Genomic DNA, 25,503 nt, shown 5'->3' with positions numbered 1-25,503 from the left:
AGTGCGATATACAGAAAGAAGTGTTTCAGTTTTACTCCTGTTTGTATGAAGAAAAAGAAACCACAGACGTAGATTTAGACTTATTATTGTCATCTTCTGACATACCAAAATTATCACAACAAATGTCGTTATCATTAGAAGGTCCCTGAAATGAAGAAGAGGTATACTCTGTGTTAAAAAATATGAAATGTAATAAATCTCCCGGATTAGACGGTTTTACCGTGGAGTTTTATCGTGTTTTTTGGAAGGAAATAAAATCTTTTTTGTTAAATTCCTTAAATTATGCTTATTTTTCAGGACAAATGTCGGCAGCACAAAAAATGGGAGTAATCACATTAATCCCAAAAGTAAATCAGCCCCGACAGTTTCTAAAGAATTGGCGTCCAATTTCTTTATTGAATGTAATATATAAACTGGCATCTGGTTGTATAGCAAACAGATTTAAGAAATTTTTATCATATTTGATACATGGAAATCAAACCGGATTTTTGGAAGGTCGATACATTGGTGAAAATATTCGTTTACTGTATGATATACTTTTATATACAGAGTTACATGATATACCAGGTTTGTTACTTTTAATTGACTTCGAAAAGTCTTTTGATTCTGTGTCTCATAAGTTTCTTTTTAAAGTTTTAGATTTTTTTAACTTTGCCCAATCTATGAAAAAATGGGTTCAGTTGTTTTATAACAATGCTACTTCCAGTGTTTTAGTGAATGGTTATTTTACAGATAGATTCAAAATAGAACAGGGCTGTCGACAAGGGGATCCCTTGTCACCCTACCTTTTTCTGTTGGTCAGTGAAATTCTTGGAATTATGATTAGGCATACGAATTCTGTGGTTGGGTTGCAAATTAATGAAAAAAACTTTTAAAGTATTACAATACGCAGATGACACACTTTTAACACTTAACGGATCAGATCAAGATCTAAAAGATGCTCTGGAGATTTTTGATATTTTTGCTAACATATCGAATTTAAGAATTAACCCCACAAAGACTAAAATAATATGAATAGGAAAGAATCGGAATTGTAGAATTAAATTATTGGAAGATTGTAATTTTGACTGGATATTTCAGGGTAGGTACTTTATGTACCTGGGAATAGAATTTTCAGTTAAATTATATGAAATGGTTGAACAGAATTATTGTGAAAAAATGAAAGATATTACAAACACAATGACCTCCTGGTCTAAACGATCACTTACTGTTTTAGGAAGAATTACTGTAGTTAAATCATTATTGATGTCAAAATTAAATTATTTGTTATCACTTCCTGAACCAAATTTTAAAACATTGACAGATATAAATCGTTGTTTTTATTCGTTTATATGGGAAAATAAACCTGATAAAATAAATAGAAATCAAATGTGCCAGCTATATTGTCATGGTGGTACTAAAATGATTGATATTTTCATGCATGCTAAATCTCTTAAAATATCCTGGATCAGAAGGTTTATTTGTGATCCGCAGACTGAAAATTACACGTTCCACATGTTCCGTTCTTTCTTGCCCCAACCGGTATCGTTTCATTTATTTATGGGGTCACTGTACTACAAAAAACTTGCCAATGTAATGTCTAATGATTTTTGGAAAGAGGTACTTCTGGCTTTTTCAGAATTTCTACAAATCAATACAAATGATAATTGGGCAAGCCAGCCTCTTTGGAATAATCCTTTGATTAAAATGAATAATAACACTGTATATTTTAAGTCTTGGTGTGAAAAAGGTGTACGTTTTATAAATGACTTGTTAGATAATGATGGAAAATTTCTTTCATATTTTGAATTTCAGAGGAAGTTTGGTATACAAACTAACTTTCTTCAGCACGGTGGACTGCGTAATTCTATCCAATCATTTGCAAAAAAAAACTGCATGTCGAAAATAGCAGACCCTTTTATTCCTCATGGTTTAAATGTAATACTGAAACATAAGAAAGGTTGTTCTGATATTTATCAAACGTTAAGACACACGTCAAAACATTGTAGCAGTTTTGTTAAGTGGAGTAGTATGTTAGATCTTGATGATGAAACATGGTCTTTATACTGTTTAATTCCTTTTGAATCAACTATTGATATTAATATGAGGTGGTTTCAATTTAAGATTCTCAATAGAATATTATATATGAAAGACGCTCTTTTAAAATTTGGTTTTGTAACAGATAAAGAGTGTACGTTTTGTAATGACAGTGAGGAAACCATAATGCATATATTCTGTTCATGTCCTTATTCAAATAATATATGGAATAAGTTTGAGCGATGGTTACTTTTAAAGATAGATAAACAAATTGTATTTACAAGCCAACACAAGTTATTCGGATTTTATGGTCTCAACAACAGTGCATTAAACTGTATGATGATTGTTATAAGAAGAGAAATTTTTTCAGCGAAATTGAAAAAAAAACCGTTCCGTCATTCGAACATATAATATCTGAGATAAAATGTTATTTTGAGATGGAAAAATGTATAAGTCAAATGAATAGTAGAGAAAAAAAACTTTGTGAAAAAATGGGCTTTGTTTATTAAGTGCTTTTGAATATTAAAATTACATGATATTTATAGTGTTTTCAGGGTTATTTCTGCCAATAAAATAAAAGAATGATATAAGTTATATGTTGTAAAAAAAGTTAAAGAAATTGTGTTATTATATGTACAAGTGCAGTAGGTCACTGTTTGTCGATAACCAAATTATTATTCTGTTTTGTATTTAAAAAAAAAAAAATTATTTGTAAATGTGACTTTCTGAATATGTGTATGAATAAAACACCCTGTGGAAGGGAAAAAAAATCAAAGGTACTGTTTACCTTTGGGAACAGTGATTTAAAACATTTTCAAGATATAAACAGTGATTTAAAACATTTTCAAGATCAGGGCCGACGCAGTGTTTTCAAAAGTGTGGGGGGCCCACTTCCGGGTTTCATGAGCTAACAAGCAAACAAAGGAAAAAAAAAGCTCATCTCTTCTCCCCGTGCACTTCCGGTTTCTTCAGCTGACAAGCAAAAAAAAAAAAAAAAAAAAGGTCCTCAGCTCATCTCTACCCGTCCACTTCCGGGTTTCAGCTTACCGCCGCCATACTATCTATTTCTATTTTAGTGCCACTTACGTACTTCCGGGTTAAAAAAAAGTGTAGGGGCCCAAAGTGATGACACCTTATGTATTCCTTTGTATGGTGCACAAAAAGTGTGGGGGCCCGAGCCCCCACGGCCCCCACAGCTGCGCCGGCCATGAAGATATGACATTAGATGCATATGTGTAGGTCTGTTGTACCACAAAACATCCTATCATATAACATTCTCGCGATAAAGCCTAAAATATAAGGAGATAACTGTATTTTTCTCAATAAACCGTAACTGTACACGGTTTAGCCTGGAAGCATTTTTATCATAACTATTGTTTACATTTTGTATATATAACAATACTTAACATCGATATAACCAATTCAAATTCTAACAGTGGTTCCTTCTATCCCTAACTCAGATTTTAGGGCTATTTCAAAGCACTAATGCTGGGTTGTGTTTTTTTTTCCATCTGCAATTGCTGAATTAATCCTTTAAACTGACAATGACGCAGAGGTCGTACCATCGATATCGCTTAGACTTCTACTCTAAAAGAGAGTCTTTACATGCCCAATAATGGTACGTCGTCAGTCCTGCTGAACGGCGCAGCTGTCGAGTGTATATAAATCAAGAGGGGGTTGTGAAAGCGTACAGGTTCAATTCAATTCAAACTTTATTTCATTTTTCGAAAAGAACGTAAACATTTCACTTTCTTTGGTAACAGAGAATAAGGTTGCATAATCAAAACAAAGTGAATTGAGAAAAATATAATTGTGGAACCTTGGGGTAACAAAAACATTGTAATGAAAATTTACTGACTGAAGTGATAAAGACGATCCACAACATTACGCAAAACATCGAAAAATGGAGGGACCCACTAAAAAGACAATGCTTGTAGAATGTGGGCCCCTCAGGTACAGAATGTCAATAGAAAATGAACTGATGGAAAAAGGGGGGGGGGAGGCTGGGAATAAAGTCAGAAAAAGGTCTGGAGGCCAACTAAGAAGACAGAGTAACAGACAGACACACATACACAGGCGAATAAACATTAAACAATTAAGACTTGGACGACAAAACTAATAAAGGGGGACTAAAATACAAGAGAGAATGAGACAAGACTAACATAACAGGAAGACAATACAACGGACAGAAAGGCAAAACAGATCCAGCGATCCTCGACAGAATTATATCGGAAAAAATAATGGGATGCGTAAAAAGGTTCTTGTTATTGTTATTGTTGTTATTACAGCTGCTGTTGTTGTTGTTGCTATTATTTTTGGATGAATATGTTGATGATGAATAATACCATTATATTGAAGATCATGAATATACATCGTTACAATTCTGTAAAGTGTTTATTGTACTTCGAGCTACTCCTTTTTGCCACAGTACTCTTCGCTTTTAGTTCATCACCATCATGCTGGTTGCTGTTTTCTTTTTCATCGTTGCGGTCGCTGGTTGCTGATTTAGTTTTCTTCGGTATGGTCACTGGTTGCAGCTGTTCAAATTTTCGTATGATATAGTCGTTGTTAGACGACTATGATATAGTCGTCTAACAACGACTATATCATAGTCGTTGTTATAGTCGCTCGTTTGGAGACGTGAAATATTGTGAACGTGATTTCCATGTTTTAATACAATGTGTCATTGTTGTTATTATCCTCATCATTCCTGTTTCATGATCATGAATGCACAAATTATATACATAATGTGATTCATTTTACATACTATGCTCCTTTGACAGCCGCTTCGCCATGCTGGAGCGAGCCCATCGCGCTGTTCGATGGAGAGAGGGCGCCACCAGGAGTGCTGAGGCCGGCAGCGCATCATCAGAAGAAACGCGAAGTGACTGCCGATGTAACCGAGAGAGACTGTTCAGACCCAGCCAATCCGGTAAACCTTGACAGCTCTAGTTAATAATGCATATTTTTAAACACACGGTTTGCTGATTTTTACGGTGTTTTGACACAAGGCAGTCGAGTTGCTAGGCTGGTTTAAATGCTTAGATCTATACACAAAGAAGTAGAGTTAGCACGATATATTTTGCATAAAATCATGCATACATAAACCCTTACGTACACATACATACACCTACACATAAATACATACATACACACATGCATACAAACATACATATAAAATCCACATGCTACTTTTTTTTATTTAAATTTTCAATTGTTTTAATGTATGAATATAATATACGTAGCCACCCTATTTTTTTTTTTCTTGGTATTTAATTATTGTTCCTTTGTCATTGACTTATATATACAATATTTTGTTGTAACGTATCATACTGTTTCAACATCGCAATGGGTAACTTTTTAGATAAACATGGAGCTCCATGGATAGAATGAGCTCTTTTAAAGAGTCTCTCTATTATTATTATTATTATTTTACATAATAACGTTATCTTATATCATCTCCCTAGGTGTATCCATCGACCACTGTTGATGTGACTGCGCAGCTCACCAGAATCCGACAGCTGATGGCTGCCGAAAACTACGCAGCCTACATTGTACCAAGCGAGGACGCACACGGGGTTAGTATATATCTTGTTATTTTTTTTTTTTCGAATGACGAAAGTTTGGAGAGCTGTTGTAACCTAGTTCGCAAGACCACAAGAGGCACTGGCTGCATTGATTTTGGCCATAGGAATTAAAACGACATTATCCTCATTGCATGATAATGATAATAATGATGATGATAATGATGATGATGATGATGATGATGATGATGATGATGATAACAATAATAATAATAATAGTAATAATAATAATAATAATAATAATAATAATAATAATAATAATAATAATAATAATAATAATAAAATAATAATAATAATAATAATAATAATAATAATAATAATAATAATAATAATAATAATATTATTATTACTATTATTATTATTACTACTACTACTACTACTCCGATTATTATTGTCATTGTCATTGTCATTATTATCATTATCATCACCATCATCATCATCATCATCAAAATGGTTTACACATAAGTTCTATATCCGCAGACGTGAATGTGGAAAAAGATAAACATGGAACACTGCATACTAAATGAACGAAACCAAACAAACTATTGTTCTCACAATATATCTTATGCAACTTAAAGAGGTTTTATTTTTGCTCCCTATAGTCTTTCTGTATCTCTCTGAGGGAATAGTCGGTCCTGTGGTTCCTCGCAGATGCACAAATGATATTGATCAAATCACACTAAATGAAAAATCCCTTCCTTTAATCTATCCCGCTCTATAATCATTTAAACCCTCTTTTCTCCCTTTCTTGTTCCGTATATCAGTAGAAAGGAAAAAGCTAAGAAAATCCATGCCGTTGAGAGATCCAGGCCGAATTCAATTAACGTTCTCACTCATTTTGAATGTTTAAACCATAACATTACAAAGAAATATCTCGTTGTTTTTATATCATGCCATTTTATTGTACTTGTGAGAGAATGATTGCAGCATCAGAACACAATAATCATAATGACTCATATTGGACACATCACAGTGTTGTTTATTTCTAGTGTTACTGTCGGTTGTTGTTGTTTTGAGTTGGATTTTGTTTGTTTGTTTATTTGTTGTTTGTTTGATTTTCCTGAATTACTCGTTACTCTAAGAAGAAGAGAGCGAATGATTTTCTTTATCTTTTTCTTGTTGACTCATGATTTCTTCATAGAGTGAATATATTGCCGCTCGAGACCAGAGGCGAAAATACATCAGCGGTTTTTCCGGGTCATCAGGTGCGTTTGACTGCTATAAAACTTGTATCTCTTTTATGTTTTATTTATTTCAGCAATTGCCAAACAAACACGAATTTCAAATTATTGTTTATAGATAACTTTGGCAGGAAAAATAAATTCTGAAAAAAAAAAGATAAGTGAAAAAGAGAATTAAGGCAGCAAAGCAGAATATATATATACATATACTCATTCTTATTGGCGAAATAATGCATTACTAGTTTTTATCTTGATTCTTGGATAAATATATATATATATATATATATATATATATATATATATATATATATATATACAAGCATGACCTTATAGCGCCTCCATCAAGGGGAGAGGGGAAATGATGTACCCAAAGGTAAGCGTGAGTTCACAACAGCGACAATACATTATCTCGATTCTCTAAGGAGAGGGGAAGAAGGCAGACTCATTTATAATTTGAATAATTATGTAAATATTGTGATAAAGCTCCGTGATAACGATAACGATAATGATAGATTGCAATCATGGTGCTAATACTAATACTTATGCTTAGGCTCATGCTAATGCTAATGCTAACGTCAATATTGATGTTAGTGTTAATGTTAATGTTGATTATTTCACAACAGTATCAGTCGCAGTCGCAGTAGTAGTAGTAGCAGCAGCATAGTAGGCCCTGTAATTATGATAGTGACAACTCTGATGATGACAGTAAAAAGGAGAAAATGGATGCAGCATTAACAACAAAGCTTAAAAGCCATCCGAAGTGTGACCCCAACTCGGTGAACATCAAGACTTAATTGAATTGAATTCAGCTAAGATTTTTTTTTTTTGGCTCATTATTCTTCCTGAGTATTTTTATGTTCATAGTACAAAGGTCAGTCAGGTGCTATTTTGTACTCAAAACACATATCAACACTTCAAGAAATTTGGTGATCATTGCATGCTACGTCATTAGAAATAACAAACATTCTATTTAACCCGCTTTTTATCATTCTCGATCTCTCCCTGTATTCTTAAATCTTTATTGATTTCAGACTCAAAGAATAATATATTCTAAAACTTAAGATAGATTATCAATCAATCTTTTGTTTAATCAATGCAAAGCTAAAAAACGAAAGAGCAAATAATAATGCTAAAACCTCTTACAACCGACTGCCAACTGCCGATTCTTTCTCTCTCTTTTTTTTTTTTTTTTTTTTTTTGATCTCAAGGTATCGTATTAATCACACAGTCGCACGCTGCTCTATGGACCGACGGACGATACTACCTACAGGCCGATAGGGAGCTTATTTGTGACATCATGCTGATGAAGAGCGGTACGTCAGGCTGACTCCCAGCCCCCCCCCCCCCCCCCCAAAAAAAAAAAAAAACTTTTAAGTCTAGAAGACGGTCCCATACACCTTGTACATGACCAGGAAATGCTATTAAACATAATTTTGTTGTTGTTGTTGTTGTTGTTGTTGTTGTTGTTGTTGTTGTTGTTGTTGTTGTTGTTGTTGTTGTTGTTGTTGATTTGTGTTCTATGGTTTATCACTTTTGCGCATTCCTACAGTTACGTAACTATGTTGCTCGGGTGACGAGGAACCTGCAAGCGTATTACAGGTGGTTGTCTCGTTATGTTCAAATGTATTTTATTTGTTTCTCTTGCTCTCTTTGCTCTCTTTTCCTTTACGTCCCTTTCCTTCCTTTCATAATTTTCGTTACTAGGTTGTTTGCTTAACAAGACCAACATTTTCATCTCGTGACCTATACATTACAAGCTCTGCTTTTTAGTAGGTCCCCCACATTTCGTGTTCAAAAACAAAGTCTTCTCTTGTATTCTTTCTACGACGCTATGTCTAATCTTATGTGCAATCGATTGTATTATGTTATTTGTGTTTGAGATGTGGAACAATAAAGTCAATCAATCAATCAATCAATCAATCAATCAATCAATCAATCAATCAATCAATCAATCAATCAATCAATACTGAAGTAAATTCAGCTTGATTGCCACCTTGAGAACCGTGGGCAACTTTTTTTCTATTGGCCTAATTAGCATAATTATATGAAATTATCATAATTTATGTGCAATGCATTCAGATTTTCAGTGTAGTTCAGTTCAGTTTATTTTAGCAAGGAACCTACTTTAACCATACTTGTTCTTCAGCTTGCCCATGGACGCAACAAAGAAAACTACAACAAACAAAACCCAAACAAAAAAGACGTACATCAAACAAAGTAATTGCTTATTTACTCGTTTATGCCATATACAGGAGAAGCAGGCGTGCCAACAACAGCCGAGTGGTTGGTTAGCACTTCTACTGACCCAACGATGGGAGCCAATCTCCCGGATGGCAGCCAAATTGGTTACGACCCCACCCTCTTGTCGATAAGTAAGTTTATCACTAACAATAGAGCAAAATCATTCTTGATATGACGATTGGTGTTATATGAAAAGGTTTCAGCTTCCAATTCGCAAAACCCTCGTATACAAGTCATATACCACCGAGAACCCATACGAAGAGATGATCTCTAATTGGATCTCAGACACACTTACGATAAATACGAAGGACTGTACCGTATGTCCACCCCCCCCCCAAATAAAAGAATATATATATATATATATATATATATATATATATATATATATATATATATATATATATATATATATATATTACAACGGGCCCCTCCGCAATGAAATCTTTAAAAATAGTAAATCAATCTAAATACAATTTCAGGGTATAGTGAAACTATAACTCATTACCCACATCTTACAGAAAACCCCATTCGATTCGCTGCAGTGGTCAAAGAGAAATGAGAAATTTTGTAGAGGATGTAAGGAATCTCTTCCCTACAAGTTTTGTCAATTGTATTCACACACGAGAGCATCGAAGTGCTAAACTTGGAAGAATCAGACTCATGACATATTTTACAACAATCCACATTTCTCTGTGAGCGCTTAACCAAATTGAACGGGGTTTTCTGCAAAATAGAGCTAAGATGTAATATTTTAAGACCTTGAGCATTTAAACAGTTTAATCATATTAGACGTTATCAATGCGAAAATCTGATTGTAATTTTTTGGGGGGACATACTGTATATCCTATTTCCTTGGAAATGCATGCCACAAGGAGAAAGTTATATAGATCTTTCAAGATCTTCTAGGTAAGATCTTCACCCCTCTTAAAGTGGCAAAATTGTACGTTTAAAGCTGCCCCCTCAGTGTGACATTAGTCTGCACCATGTTGCAAAGTTAAAGGGAAAGTATAGTATTGGTGGAGGTGAGGATTCAGCTTTTTCTTTTTTCTTTTTTGCACGCGAGATACTTAGAAACAACTTTATGAAATGGTACAGAGAATGCAATTCTATAAGAAGAATATAAATTTTTATTTGATGAAATCTGTTTTGAAATGGCTGAGATATTAAAACAAGGTAGCACAAAGCGATCCTAATAGAAGGTGGGTCCCACCTTTTATTATAATCGCTTTGTTTTGGACATCTTAGCGATTTGAAAATCAATTTTCATAAAATAAACTTTGAATTCCTCTTAGAATCATATGCTCTTTCAGATTTCGTAAGAGGTTTCTCATTATCTCAAAGAATTATCATTAAAAAAACGTTGAAAACCTGAAGCCCCGTTTCCATCGAAACTGTAGCATCCTTTTAATTTTATTTCCTTGTGTGTATACAAGGACCCATACGAAAAGAAAGCCGAAGACCTAATTACGATTGTTATCAGTTTTATCGATTGGATTTGTAGGAGGTCATGTGTTTTACGTCTGTTTTTTTTTTTTTTTTTTTTTTTTTTTTTTTTTTTTTTTTTTTTTTTTTAAAGCACCAAAGGGTGAAAAAATGAGATCATGGATGAGAACAGGAAAGTCCACCAACATGCTGGTGAAAATGGGAGCAAAACCAGAAAACGATGAATAAGGAGAAGATACATATTAAGATTTATCAAACGTAACCACATGGCGGCTGTGATCACGTGAGCGTTAAATTACCTACCTTGCATTGCTGGTATTCCTGATTGGTTCCATTTCGTCAATGAAATGAAAACGATTTTACCATTTCTGAAAAGACCGTAACATGAGAAGTTATTGTTCAGTGGAGTTTATTTCCACTTTGTTAGTTTCCCCAAATTAATACAAAACAAATAAAATTGATTTTTCAGGGTTACAAATGAAAGGCCAAACTTTTGCGTGTAGCGTTAAACAACATAACAAAGATGATGTATTAGATTTCGAATTAGATTAGATAGGGAGTAGATTTTACTTTACATTTTGTATATTGAAAATTATATCTATAAAAAGAAAAATGACGTGAATATTAATGCAATTATAGAGCACAGCATGTGTAGTTAAGGTCCCAAAAAGAATCTCTTAAACCAAACTTGCACAAAAACATAACGACTGTAGAATTAAACAACAAAACATGTATTTGTAATAATGAATACCGGTAATCGAACATCTACGTCCACCCCTAACCCTCTACTCACTTTCTTCTCTCGTTTCACATTTGTCTGTCTCCTCTACGTCTTTCTCGTTGAACCTCAAACTCTTCTTCCTCATTCTCACTCACACTCTCCCTCAACCTCCCCCTTCCACCACCCCCTCCCTTCTCCCTCCCTGTCAATTTGCCTCCCCCCCCCCCCCCTCCATCCCTCTCTTTCCTTTACCGTCACCATCCGCAGGTGGTGTGCAAAGTTATCTGGACACGCTGGCGAATTCGGGACGCAACCTGGCAATGGTGTCCAGCCTGGACAACCTGGTGGACAGGACTTGGGAAGAGCTGGACGACATCCCCCCTTACCCCGGACAAAACTTACTGGTCCTAGGAACGGAATACTCGGGTACGGATACACATCGTTGTCTAAACTCTTGTGATTCATAGCGTGTACAACCATTACAAGTCAATACACAATGTCAATACCATCTAAGTGGTGGTCCTGAGTGGAACATGTCCCCAGCTCTTAAAAGGATCGAAGTCCAGACGCTTTTCATAATTTTACATCATGCACGTGTAGTACATGAATGGACAGCTCCATGTTTAGATTTTGTAGAATTAATCGTGGTCCCTGACCAGAAAAAACAATATTCTGAAAAACCCCAAAACAAATAACGCTGAACAAGGATGATGACATACCAATTTCACCATACAAGAATGTATGAGTGGGGGCTCACTATAAGAATGCATGAGTATAGGAAACTCATACAAATTTCAGAAATGCTAGTAAGGATTGCTTGCATTACCGTGACGTCACAGACAAATGACAGATGTTTATCTCAGTGAAATCGTAAAACCAGCATGCCTTGTTGGTACAAATTACCTTTGCCTGCTCATGTGCAAAGTGGAACCCCGAACTGGCTAGTTGGCACCTCTGAATTTTTACTGCGCTTATATATATACATAATTACATACATACATATATGAAAGAAAAAAAAAGAAAAGGATGAGCGAAAACTGGTTTGTCCATCACATTTACACAGGATTCAAAGTATTTGTCAATCTACATTACATTACAAATGACAAAATATTTGTCAGTTTACGTTACATTACATTTGTCAATTTGAGAAAAAAACGGAAACTTTATCTTTCCAACGGTGTTGCCAATTTAAAACCAGTTACCATTAATCTAACAGAAGAAGATGCTTTTGAAAATGCTTGAATTGAAAGAAACAATAGTGTATGAAAAACAAAGAGTTCGAATGACACGATGCTTTTAACCACCTATGTGAAACACTACATTGATATAGGGAAAATGGTACATGTAATTAAAAGATACAGCACTTAGAAACGTGGAGCGCAGATCATCCTCCGTCAAGCAGCCCACCCACATCGTGATTTCCACCCTTAAAGGACAAGTCCACCTTTATATACATAAGGATTGAAAGAATGCAGCAATATTAGTAGAACACATCAGTGAAAGTTTGAGAAAAATTGGACAATCCGTTCAAAAGTTACGAATATTTTAAGTATCTGCGCAGTCACTGCTGGAAGAGAAGACTACTACAGCGTATGATGTCACATGTGTACAACTATATAAGGAAAATAGAAAAGAGAATTTCACAAAACTTTACTTTTTGAATAAAGTGCTCATTTCTTAGACTTGCTACTGACGTATGTTAAGGGTAATATTATTCCCCCTGCCTTCTGAAAGAGAGAAGTCGAGTGTTCTTTTGTTATGCGAGAAAAATGAAAATATGTTGAATTTTCTTTATTCTTTCTTTATATCGTTGGACTCATGTGATATCACAAGCTATAGTAGTCTTTTCATCCAGCCGTGACTGAGCAGAAACTTCAAAAATTCATAACTTTTTAACGGATTGTCCGATTTTGCTCAAACTCTCACTGATGTGATCTACTAATATTGCTGCATTCACTCAACCCACATGTCTATGAAGGTGAACTTGTCCTTTAACTATAGTCCACGTGATAAAATATCCTTTCAAAATTGGAAAAACAAATGATGCGGATCACTATCAAAATATAATCAGTTGCACCTTGTGTCATTATTATCAACTTTTCTTGAAAATTTCATTCAATTATCTCTCAGTGTCAATCAACAGCCTGAAAAAAAATGTTCGGATCTGTTGTTGTTGCTGTTGTTGTTGTAACAAAGAGGATGGCAATTTGACTGGGACATTCGCTTTAACCACATATTTAGTCAACTCAATAAAAAGTTTCGAATACTTGCTCTGTGAGATCATTGTTGTTTGTGTGTTTGTTGTTTGTTTGTTTGTCTGTCTGTTTGTTTGTTAGATTTTGACATATTTCTTTATCGTATAAGTAGATTTCCACTGACCCTGTAACTATTTTTTTCCGCACAGGTCAAGCTTGGGATGCCAAGATCGTTGAAATCAGGGAGATGATGATGGAGGAGGGTGTGAACGCGACGCACCTCATCGTTACGAAGCTTGACGAGGTCGCCTGTGAGTCCAGCACCCCCTAACAATCATGTTCACACCGATGGTTGTTTTTTATCTATCTCCACGTTGCAAAGAATGCGGATATTGATTGGCAGTACATTATGTAAAAAAAAAAAAAATGATTTAACTGCTGTTCATTGCATTCTTGTAGTAAACAATTATCAAACCTAATCACGTCAAAGGTAATCATTAATAATAAAGGTATAATAACATTATGATCTGAGCTGCGCCATTTCGCGCCCATGTTCATGAAAAAGAACACAATAATAACGCCAAACCCTATCGAAATTTTCACCCGTTTCACTGAGAACTAGAGAACTATGTAGGAGTGGGTGGAAGCGAAGTCACATGAACTCCTAAGTGGAGCTTTGCACATTTCACAGTACGTTAACTCTCCGTAAATTATGGATCTTAACCGTCTTAAAGTCAAACATTGTTAAAATGGTGTGATTAGCTCTTGTGATATGCCTATGTATTCGCTTTTCAAGCATCCTTGATTTTTACGAGAAAACACGTCGTTGCTTCTCTTATTGTGTGTGTGGGAGTGTGTGTGTGTGTGTGTGTGTATTTCAGTAATCACTCTTTGTTCTTTTTTGTAGGGCTGTTTAACCTGCGTGGAGAAGATATTCCGTACAATCCCATGTTTATCTCGTATGCCATCGTTGGATTAAACGATGTATGGTGAGGATCGAAACCACTATTATCAATCTATCTATTTATTTGTTTAGTTTGTATGTTCATATGTGTTTATTTATTCATCTATCTATTTATTTATTCATTCATTTATCATTTGTTAGTCTACTTATTTTTGGTATCGTTGCAGCCTCGACAGATATTCATTGTATTCTAATGGTATATGATGAATAAGTACAAAAAGGATTCACGAACGTCTGGTTATGAAAATATGTAATATGGTTTATCTCAATGTGAAAATGAATTATCACAACGCATAGATACCATTCTGTTGTTGTTGTCGGTACTACGCTGTATTTTAATCATATTTTCATTTGTCATTAATTTAAAAGAAAAAATAGCTCCCATCATTTCCTTTGAAGTTCTTTTAAAAGATTTTAAGAATAATTATTTCACTTGTTTTATATGGTTATATAGGAAGCATTCAATGCATTTTGGTCTATTGTGTCTTAGGATAGGCCAACATATTGTAATAATCATTCTAATGATGCTATTAATCATTACCTTTATTTTTATTTGATTTCTATTACTGTTATTATGATCATAGTGTAGTCACTTTTATACACATCATCATCATCACCATTATTCCCTTAATCATTTTAAGAAGGTGTTAAGTTCTCAAAGTCTTATTTAAATTTTCAAGCACATCTAAAATTTAAAGACGTTTCACACATACACACACACACACACACACACACAAATGGAAGGGTGTGATTATTGTTATAGATAACTCAGATATATGAAGAAGAAAATGGATTAAGATCAACATTGCATCTCCCTCCCCATCCATTATTTAACACAAGAGGTAACAACGTATGTTACCATCTCTGTACTTGAAACTAATTTAACAGGCTCTACGTGTATGACAAGGCCGGGCGAGTTGACGCGGATCCCAATGTGTTGGCTCATCTGAAGTTGGACACCCCGTGTACGGATGACGGTGGGTATCAAATAATCCGCTCATATTGGTGGCCCAAGAAACGTAGTCACAATGTGTCACATATTAAGTTGTTAAAATCTCTTTCATCATTGTGATATTTAAAGTCCCTTGTTGGTATGAAAAGGTACATGCCGTTATTCCATTATAATTGCCCTATAGAGTAGAGTTTTTAACAAATCGCAGTTTGCTTATCATACTTTTTTTTTTTTTTTTACAAATATCAGTGTGACGTACCGTATTGCACCAAATGGGCGAAATACAAACATGCTCCTCTGAACTATCTCGAAGCTGAAATGTCCATACTTATTCAGAATATGATTACGATCACAATGGAAATGGCTCTAAGTTGACACCAGATATGATTTGAAACCAACATTTACGATTTCATGCATGTTTATGATCCATAGATTTTATGAGTAAATAGTGCGTCTTGTTGTTTTTTAATAATGCAGTGAAAGCAGAAGTGTGATAATGACTTTACAACACGAAAACAAAACAGAACAATGCATATTGCATGAATTCATATCTATCTCATTCAAAGTATAATAGAAGAAGTTAAAAAGTCAAAATGTGTAATGTTTGATATCAATTTACCGTTCTTATGATGATAATAATGATTATTATGATATGATAATGATAACAAAAATATAGTGTTAATGATAATTGTAATAAAAGGGCCTAATTATAAGGATTGTAATGATGGTATTATAGTCATAATGATGATAATAATAATCAGTTCTTAAGAACGCATAATACCAAAATAAGTCTCCATGCGTGTTCATGCAAACAAAAATTAATACAGAATCTCCAGAGTCATAAGAGCGACATAATTGACGGTCTGTCTTTTAAAATGATTGCACGTCCCTTTACAGTATGTGTCACTGTGCTGAATTACACACAATTCGACATTGATCTTCCAAACCTTGACGGACACACGATTTGGTTCAGTGACGTCTGCAGCTATTTCATCTATCAGTCTGTTCCAGCGGTAAGAACGATCCCGCCAAAATAGTCTTCACTCTTGTGAGAAAGATTGAAAAATGCTTTATTAAGAATAATAGTTATGACAATAATTATATGAAAATGTAATTAAAATAAATTTAATTGAATTGAATTAAATTAGTTTAAACTAAATTGAATAAATTTGAATTGAATTTAATTCAATTGAATTAAAAATAATAATATTTCCCAAAGCAATGAAATGGTAATGATGCTAATGATTATAATTATGATGAATTAAGATACCGATGATGGTATTATCCTGATAAGAAGGCTGATAAGGGTAATGGTATAGTTATAAAAACAGTGATAACAACCATAGACTTAATTCGGATAGATAGGTAAATCGTGTTAGTTTTGTAGAACTTTTGATACTGAGACTGGAATCACTTTTTCCATCATCACTGCTTGAGCACGTCCGAATGACGGCTGAACATCACTTCAAAATTTTGCCTTTCTGTGCCGTGGTACTGGTCAACTGTATAGTATATTCGTAGCGTGAACTCTGATTTCGCGAAATTATCTACGTTTACACGGTCGTGTAGTATATAGTACAGCACTGTGAATTTAATTCATGCTCAGGGGGATAAATGTCGCGATGCATATTTCTTCTAGCAATCACCATAGCAATGAAGAAACTACATAGCGCATTCTCCGCCACAAACTCTTTCTATATGGACAGATGGACTATGATTATGCATTCCGCAACTTATTCCTCGTGCAATTCTAATCTATAAACTGGAGACCGAAGAAGCTGCACTTGGGTGCATCATTCTGTTTGCCGTGTAATTAGCATTCCCATTTTGATCTAGAAAATTCATTTGAGCTTGCACACTTAACATGTAGGTCTATGAATACATACATAGGCCAGAACACACACACACACACACACACACACACACACACATACACATGATTATATGCATGTGCATATAAAAGTATAATGATCTGTCTCGACGTGCGTGATTTTATGTGATTACAGGAAAAGCAACTGATCCAAGCATCACCCATACTGTTGATGAAGGCCCAGAAGAACCCGACTGAAGTAGAGGGAATGAAGCTAGCCCATGTGAGTTACACTTCGGCCACATTCTGAAGTCATATCCACGTCGACGTCCTGTGGAAGGATTTAGTTTCCATAGCGATATGAATTTTATCTATAAAACAATATGTCTAAGACAGGCCCTCTTTTAATCGCATTCCGCGTATTTCCAAAGCGCATTACCCCCATTGCCTGGCTACGCAATACTGAACAGTACATAGTTTGAATAAAACGGTGACATTAATCCTAATCAAATGATTGGCTGTGAGCAGTCAAGTGACCAGTCTTTCATTTGCCTCATATGCCCGGCGGAGCTAAGTTAATTTACTAATGACAAGTGCTAACAACCGCTTGGAGATTATGACTGCTCAAATACATGTACATATAACTATTTATTCAGTTGGCTTCCCGTAATCTCCAAAAGCCTTGTCAAATCCACTGTACCGGATTGGCCCGCGAAGTGTCGAATACTGCAGGAAGTTAATTTTCTGCCGAAACTATCTTTGGCCGAGTTGTCTCATTAACTATTCATTTTTAGGGTAAAAATCGTCTGTGCTCGGCTGCAATTCAATTTCATTGAGTACTTAATTTTTCACGAAAGGCAATTTTTTTACGGCACAATGCATGAATATAATCAGGTTGTAACATCAAAAATAAAAAGGATTGATGTAACCATTAAAACAAAAATGAACATTACTCAGCCAAGATTTAGTAAGAATTATCCACCCTCTGTAACTTTGGAACAGTCCAAAACATACTCGTTTCAGATTGTTTAAAAGTTACCAGAGGGTGGATAATTCTTGTTATAACGTTCTCTGGAATTTGTATTATTTGTATACTATGAAAAGATTGTACAGCTATACTATCACTAACAGCCTGCCATCAAAGGACGTTTGACCTAGTGTAGGTAAAATTAATGATTTCTGTTAACAATTATTCTTTCGTCATCACTGGTCATTGTTCTATCCGTCCAGCATGTGATATGAGTACAATCCTACAATGAAGTGGAATGTCACTCATGATGCAAGTTTTGGCGAGCATCGCTGAAAAGCTCTATCTATGTCTATCTCTTTGGAATAATTGAGTATGCTCCTTTGTTGTTCTTCCTGCAGATCAAACGGTTTCACGATACATAATATAGTACATGAACTTACTTACAGCATTTAAAGGATCAGTTGTACAAATTAATTCTACATTGTCAATATTGTCTATTTGTCTTTTGCGTTCTGCTTCTTGGGGATATCAATTTTTAATTCTTTCTCTAGTTTCTTATTATTGTATGTAGTAGTCCTCTCATATTAATTCTTATTTTCCTTTCATCTCTTTCTCTCCTTTCTCTTTCTGCAGAAATACGACTCTATAGCCCTGTGCAAGCTTGGAACTTGGCTACAAAAAACTATGGATAGTCTGGAGGTAAGGGTTTTCACTCATCAAAACATTCGTTCATTGTTTTGACAATAATTGTCTTTGTTTCATTTCGCTCCGAGTGATTTTCAGGGAATTATTCAAGGCTGTAAAAAGGTATTTCCACACTAAAGGAAGAGAGACAATGTGTGAGCAACGATGTCTTTTTTTTTATCGAATACCAATAAATTGTATTATAGTGTCTAGTTGTAATCACTTACTTTTGCAAATGCGACATTTTGAGGAATAAAGATGTTATGTCTGAAATCAGTTAAAAAGAATCAAACAATAGTTCCGGTCGACAACAACGAGCAAAAATCTTAAATTAGAATATTTACCGTTGGGTCTGCCTATAACAACAACAACAACAACAACAACAAACAACAACAACAACGACAACAACAACAAAATCTTACCAAGAAAGGCAATTAGCATGGTGATTATTTTGTGGCATGTGTTATGTAATATTATCATTGTCTTTGTATCCTGCATTAAAAAAAGATGTTACTTTCCATTGTCATGGGTATATGTCGAAAATACAACACTGGGTACAATTCGAGTGGAAATGAAATATTCACTTCATTAAATCAGTTGTATGTAATCACATGTAACTGTTTCTCTATGTCACCATTGATTTCACACCAATGAAAAAAAAAAAATGTAAATGTTCCTCGAAGCGCATGCACTTCCTCTCTGAATGATTTGACCCCTACATACTTAAACCTAACTGTAACAAAGCTAATACTGAAACGACTCATTGCCACATAGCATTGAAATACACCATGAATGAATTTCTGCTGCCATTTGATTATTTAAGTTTTCGCACACCACCTCATACGCCTTTAATGTATGACCTCTGAAATCGGGTGTATTATACCATACAGTGGAAATATTCAGGCCCGTAAGTAGGACTTTTATGGGGGGGGGGGTTCAGAATTAGAAAAAATGGACCACTTCCGGGTTTGATCACCTGACAAGCAAAAAAAAAAGAAGAAAAAACAGGAGAAGAAAAAAAAAAGGGCTCCTCTGGGTAATCTTTTCGTTTCTCGTGCCACTTCCGGGTTCCATCGGCTGACAAGCAAAAGGTGCCACTACAAGCCCCCTTTCAAACAGGAGGGGGGGAGGTCCCCCAGTTACGGGCCTGATATTATCGCAACAATCAGATGCACGGTCATTGACTACGTGTCGTCGTCATTTTATATTCCGGTAGGATAAAGAGAACGGCAACATCGACGAACTCAGTGAACTGATCGTAATGGACAAGGCCGTCGAATTCAGACAGTAAGTATGATATGGGATTAATTTTTCTGTTCACCTCACTTTCAGAATGACGACTTCGTATTGGATGATTTCCGAGTCAAGAATAAGCTTTACCGACTCGATAAAAACTGTATTGATAATAGTTTGGGCGACTGCTAGGAAGCCATAAGTGAAATGGCATCATCAAAGAAAATAACAACAAAGTCTCTCCTGGAAGCTGAGAAAGACCAAATAAAAACGGCGTCCTTGACTTCATGATTTTTTTTTCTGTTTGTCCCTTGGGCAGTTTTGTCGATTTCTTGCAAAAACAACAAAAGGAAGAAATCCTTACGTTATGCGGTATTGATATCAGTAGCAAAAATTGTCAACGGGTCCAAACTAAGGTTTTAGAGGTGGGGGTGAAGGAATGATGGGAAAAGTTTGACAACTCATCATCATCGTCACAGATTGTAAGGTACTGAAATTAAAGAGTTAAAATTATTGGAATACTTGCGTCGAGTTGTTTTTATAGCAAATGACTGACAAATATTGCCCTTCATCGACGCAAGTAAATAAATACTGAATTAATCAGTGTTCTAGCAGTAACCATGATCTTACGTCGATGCAAGGCAATTTTTCAATCACTTGAAAAAAGCTAGCCATCCAATTTAGTTTCCTATGTTCTGTACTTCATATCTCGAAAAAAAAATTTGATTTCTTAGATGAGAAACTCATGCCACACCATATTGAAGTTTATCTGGAAATAAATGATACAGAAATTTAATCGTACGGAACTACGTTAAACCAAAAATCTTATTGGATGAAGTAAAGTCAGTCAAAATCATTAAGGAGAATTTTTTATCAATATAGGCCAAATTAATACATAATTAAAGATTCCAAACAACAGTAATATATATCCATGTTACGTGTGAGACAAAATATATATTTACGTATTTCAAATGTTTTATTTCTAATTTGGTTAATTTATCAATTACTTACTTCTTCACTCTTAAAACATCCTAGTCAGAACTGGGTCCGTTGGGGTCACACACCGTTCCGGGTCAGAAATGACAAGGAATGGAGTTAGATATGACCCATTCAGAGTCATGAATTGGGTCAGGGTGACCCCATTCGGGGTCTTCATGACCAAATTCCTAGTCATTTTTGACCGGAACGGTGTGTGACCCCAACGGTCCCAGTTCCGGGTCAGTTCTGACTAGGATATTTTAGGAGTGTTGATCTATCTATATATTTGAAGATATTTGAGTGCGTATATTTTGATTATTGCATGCTTATTCATTCTTTCATTTTTTTTCTATTCATTCATTTCCTAAAGGGCAGTGTCAGACACGTTTGCCGGCCTCAGTTTTGGAACAATCTCCTCCTTCGGGCCCAACGGTGCGGTTATCCATTACACGTAAGTCAACTTCGCCGTTGCTTCTACTACACTTCCGTCAGAAGTCGACAATTTAGATCTGCGACGCCGACGCTAAGTCGACACAGCCTCCCGGGTTGGACAATGGAAACAGCTGCCTGGCGCATGTGCAGAACACTTTTTTTTTTTTTTTTTTTTTTTTTTTTGGGGGGGGGGGGGGGCCTAATTAGCGATGTCTTACCGTTCGCTCCGCGGATCTAAAGCTGTTGTTCTATTGTTCTGTGTGAAGACAGAACCTGATAATACGGAAGACCGAACGGAGTGTTAAGATAGTGCTAATGACCTTAATACTGATGATAATGAATGTGTTAAGATCATAGTTGTGATGGTGGATAAACCATAAATTGGATGATTATGATGACCCTTATACCGCTGTGTGCGTATACGGATACCAATGATAATGATAATGATGATTTATCATAAAAGTAACGAGAAGGAAAGTATCAAAAGTAATGAAATATATAATTATTCAAATATGATGAAATGTCATCATTATCGGTATCCCTATATTGATGTAATGAAATTAAAGATTTAAGCCTTAAATTTGATAAACGTGGCTTTTACATGCATTTAACAGTGCATAGCGTACAATTTTAGTGTATCAAATTTTGACATGTTCATTTTGATTAGTTCTTTTTCTCCTCGTCCAAATTGTCCATCGCATAATTTATCATTATAGTGCATTGTAAATGCGCTCCTTTCCGTTCTTAGAAGTTAAGTTAAGTCGACCACGATGATTGCTAGTTATATGCTGTGATAAATTCCTTTGAATAATCATGTACCAAATAATTGTGTTTATCTTATTGGTGGATGCGTGTATGATCTTAATCTTAAGTTGCATGTTGTTTGACAACCTCGGGTAATTGTTTCATTTCTGTTTTTACACCACTCTAAGGTCGTCAGAGGAAACCAACACAGCAATCACAAACCAGGGAATCTTCCTGCTCGATTCAGGCGGACAGTACTAGTAAGAGAATAGAACTTCACTCGTATCATTCCCATCAGTCTTTTAAACCCACAGAAATGAATTTAGTATGAACAGTAACCATAGGAATAGCGTTAATCTGAGGAACTGTCGGCTAACTCCATTCTTTGACAGTCAACCATTGGAATGGCGTAGCATTTATGTTCAAACAATGTCAAAGGGCTTCTTTAATACTTAAAAGAGACAGTGCGCTCATACCTTTTTATTTTTCTGCTATTTAAAAACGAAATAGATCAAAGCAAATTCCGATTATTCAGATATTGATAAAAAAGACTACGTTTCCATTACCATTCCAATACGAAAGACAACAGACGGTGTGGAAGATCCATTTCTTCATTGTGATTCAACTTTAAAAGAAAGTTAAGATAGGCAAAATTTTGTGTGTAGATCAATGACGATTTGCCAAGTGATAACGTCACCATTTACTTTGCATTATATTTTTTGTTTGCGATCAGTATCACTTATTCATGAAGTCTCATGAATAAGTGTTGTATTTTTATGAAGAAAACTGTGATGCAAATTCTGTCATGCGTTCGTTTGAAACTATACTCTCTTAGATGAGATCAATTTTAATGATTGGAAGAGTATACACTTTCAGTCTAATGACAATAGACCATACCTGTCAGCTGATTAAAGAAGATTAGAATACGATGTAATAGTCTAAAAACAACAACAACAACAAACAAGCCCTTCGACATGAGACTGGCGCGTGTATTCTTGTTACCAGAGCACTGGGGCATATTTTTTGTTTGTTTCATGTCCTTTTAAAACACAGTGAGGGAACATGTGACATCACACGCTCCTTCCATTTTGGTGAGCCGACGGCTTTCATGAAGGTAAGCGCATCGGTATAAAGTTGTTCGAAAAGAAACATATAACTCGGATAAAGAATTGACAAGGATTTATGTAGGCACCAACACGACGTGGAAGCGTCGCCGTGAACGAAGTGTTTTGTGAAAACGGTATTAGCTGTGGCATAACTTATCTTCATAAATAGTTAGCCGGAAGGGCATGAAATAGCTATTCCATCTGAACAAATGAATAAGTCTTTATTCGGAGTATACTAGCGGCAAATAAAAAGAGACTAGGAAATTCCACAAAATTTCATTTTTAATGAGAAATATACACATTTGCTCAACATGTCACTGACAAGGTTATCAAAATTTTTAGGGTAATATTTCCATTGCAAGCTTTCTAAAAGAGGCGTGAAGTCTAGTGCTCTTTCGTTATGTTAGACTAGTAAAAGATGTATTGAGTTTTTATCACATTTTCTTCAAATTGTTGTCCATACGTATAGTCTTCTCATCCAATTAACGATTTCCGGTTCAGGAATTTCAAACGCTAAACTTTTTAACGAATTGCCCAATTTTCCTCAATTTTCTCCGAATTGTTCTGCAAATGTTGCTGCGTATTTCCCACATACATATTTGGGTTTCCTTTTCCTCTTCCTTTCACCAGTATCAGACATAATACTGTTTCATTTCCCTCGTTTCGAATTTTAGAATATTTCGCCACCCACCCCCTTTCTCTCTCCCTTCTTCCCCCTTTCGTTTATAGGAAGCTTACACCAGAGTTTTAATGGGTCACATTGATCTTGTCACTGCTGTTTGGAGAACCAACGTATACGGTAAGTGGTACAGAAAATTGTGTTTATTATGTATTTGTCCTCCTGGTACACGTAGTACATTTCTTTTTACATTTTTGGTGTGTATGTGTGTGTGTGTGTGTGGGTGTGTCTGTGTGTGTCTGTGTGTGTGATAAAGTCACTAACTATCGGTACTACAGCGAAATCTGTTAACAAAGACCATCTGAGGGAGACAGAACAAAAAAAAAATAGGACGTCTTTATAAACAGGTTACAGACAGGTTTTTGCTAAACTGAAGAAACAGAGTTTTTAATTTAAATAAAATGGTGGTCTCTATAAAAACAGGTTTGACTTCAAGCGATTTCAGCCTGCTCTTCTGGTTGAAACCTTTGCATCACTAGCTTCTTTAATTCCCCTCCTCTAATTCTAATTATTTCTTTTAATTTGCTCACCTCCTGCCACATTCTTCCATTTCTATCCCCCCCCCCCCCCCAGTCCAAACATGACACAAGTGTCAATCCTCAAAGTTGACAAAGTTGACATTTTGAACTCACTGCAAGTTTGCCACTGGTGGAGAGCTAATGACAGCTGATGCAAACATCCTCTTTATAAGTTCGGGGGAATTACTTTATTTACGCGGGTGCATGTGTGCTCTTGTGCTTTTGTATGCAACAAAAATCAAGCAAACAAACTATTTGAACAAACAAAATATGGCTGCCAAGTGATGTACCTGTTTATCTGAGATTTTCCTGTCGTCGGCGATCTCGATCCCAGGTCGTGAACTCGACATCCGTGCTCGCCAACCCCTCTTTGAGAACGGCCTCGATTACAAACACGGAACAGGACACGGTATTGGCCACTACCTCAATGTTCACGAAGGTAAATACACATTCGTAATGTTGCTGTACATTTTTACAGCGACAATATAAGGTGACTGTTTTGCCAGTAAGAGGACTGTCATGTGTATTATGCATTCTAAGACATGAAAGTACTGCGTCTTCTAATACACGTGTACTGACAAAAATATCAGGCTTTACTCAAGAAAAACAGAAGCACTGACTATCATACTAAAGGGTTAGACAGTGGATGGTGGATGTTATTACTAAAAATATGTTGGGTAAATCAAATGTCCTAACTCTGTTATTATTAGTGAAACTGTTGATATCTTCGCTGTTTGATTTTATTTTGTATTTAAGTGTGAGCGCCCAAGTGGATCGATCTCGCAAAAGAAATAATAACAAAGAAATAATAACAAAAAAAATCATGGATTCAGTAATTGAATTGATGCTTGTTATGGCTTCCATTAGGCTTTTTAAAACTTGTTTTCAGTTGGTTTTAAGGATTCTGTATAACGTGATCAACGTCATCATAACAAAATGTATACAAATTAGTATCATAAACAAAATGTGTAGTAAGTGAGGGGACTACACTATACAACGTTGTACAAGTTCGCCTTTTAGCAGCTTCTCAATTTTCATTTCCATCAAGTCCT

At 35.3% G+C, this 25,503-nt stretch overlaps 1 protein-coding gene across 1 annotated transcript in view; it reads left to right on the top strand.

The window, feature by feature from the left end:
• LOC140242545 (xaa-Pro aminopeptidase 1-like) overlaps window positions 1-25,503 on the top strand; it is a 48,954-nt gene that overhangs the window by 16,096 nt on the left and 7,355 nt on the right. The window contains exons 2-19 of the mRNA XM_072322286.1: window positions 4,800-4,948; window positions 5,484-5,594; window positions 6,742-6,805; window positions 7,990-8,094; window positions 9,034-9,153; window positions 11,454-11,612; window positions 13,591-13,692; window positions 14,289-14,370; window positions 15,234-15,322; window positions 16,195-16,310; window positions 17,304-17,390; window positions 18,711-18,776; window positions 19,978-20,048; window positions 21,343-21,423; window positions 22,337-22,408; window positions 23,202-23,262; window positions 23,984-24,053; window positions 24,786-24,890. Coding sequence (XP_072178387.1) covers window positions 4,800-4,948; window positions 5,484-5,594; window positions 6,742-6,805; window positions 7,990-8,094; window positions 9,034-9,153; window positions 11,454-11,612; window positions 13,591-13,692; window positions 14,289-14,370; window positions 15,234-15,322; window positions 16,195-16,310; window positions 17,304-17,390; window positions 18,711-18,776; window positions 19,978-20,048; window positions 21,343-21,423; window positions 22,337-22,408; window positions 23,202-23,262; window positions 23,984-24,053; window positions 24,786-24,890 — 1,710 coding nt within the window. The remainder of the gene's footprint in view (window positions 1-4,799; window positions 4,949-5,483; window positions 5,595-6,741; window positions 6,806-7,989; window positions 8,095-9,033; window positions 9,154-11,453; window positions 11,613-13,590; window positions 13,693-14,288; window positions 14,371-15,233; window positions 15,323-16,194; window positions 16,311-17,303; window positions 17,391-18,710; window positions 18,777-19,977; window positions 20,049-21,342; window positions 21,424-22,336; window positions 22,409-23,201; window positions 23,263-23,983; window positions 24,054-24,785; window positions 24,891-25,503) is intronic.

This window comes from Diadema setosum, chromosome 19 (genome assembly GCF_964275005.1).
Source record: "Diadema setosum chromosome 19, eeDiaSeto1, whole genome shotgun sequence".
NCBI classification, from domain to species: Eukaryota; Metazoa; Echinodermata; class Echinoidea; order Diadematoida; family Diadematidae; genus Diadema; species Diadema setosum.
This window is presented reverse-complemented; position numbering and strand designations above follow the sequence as displayed.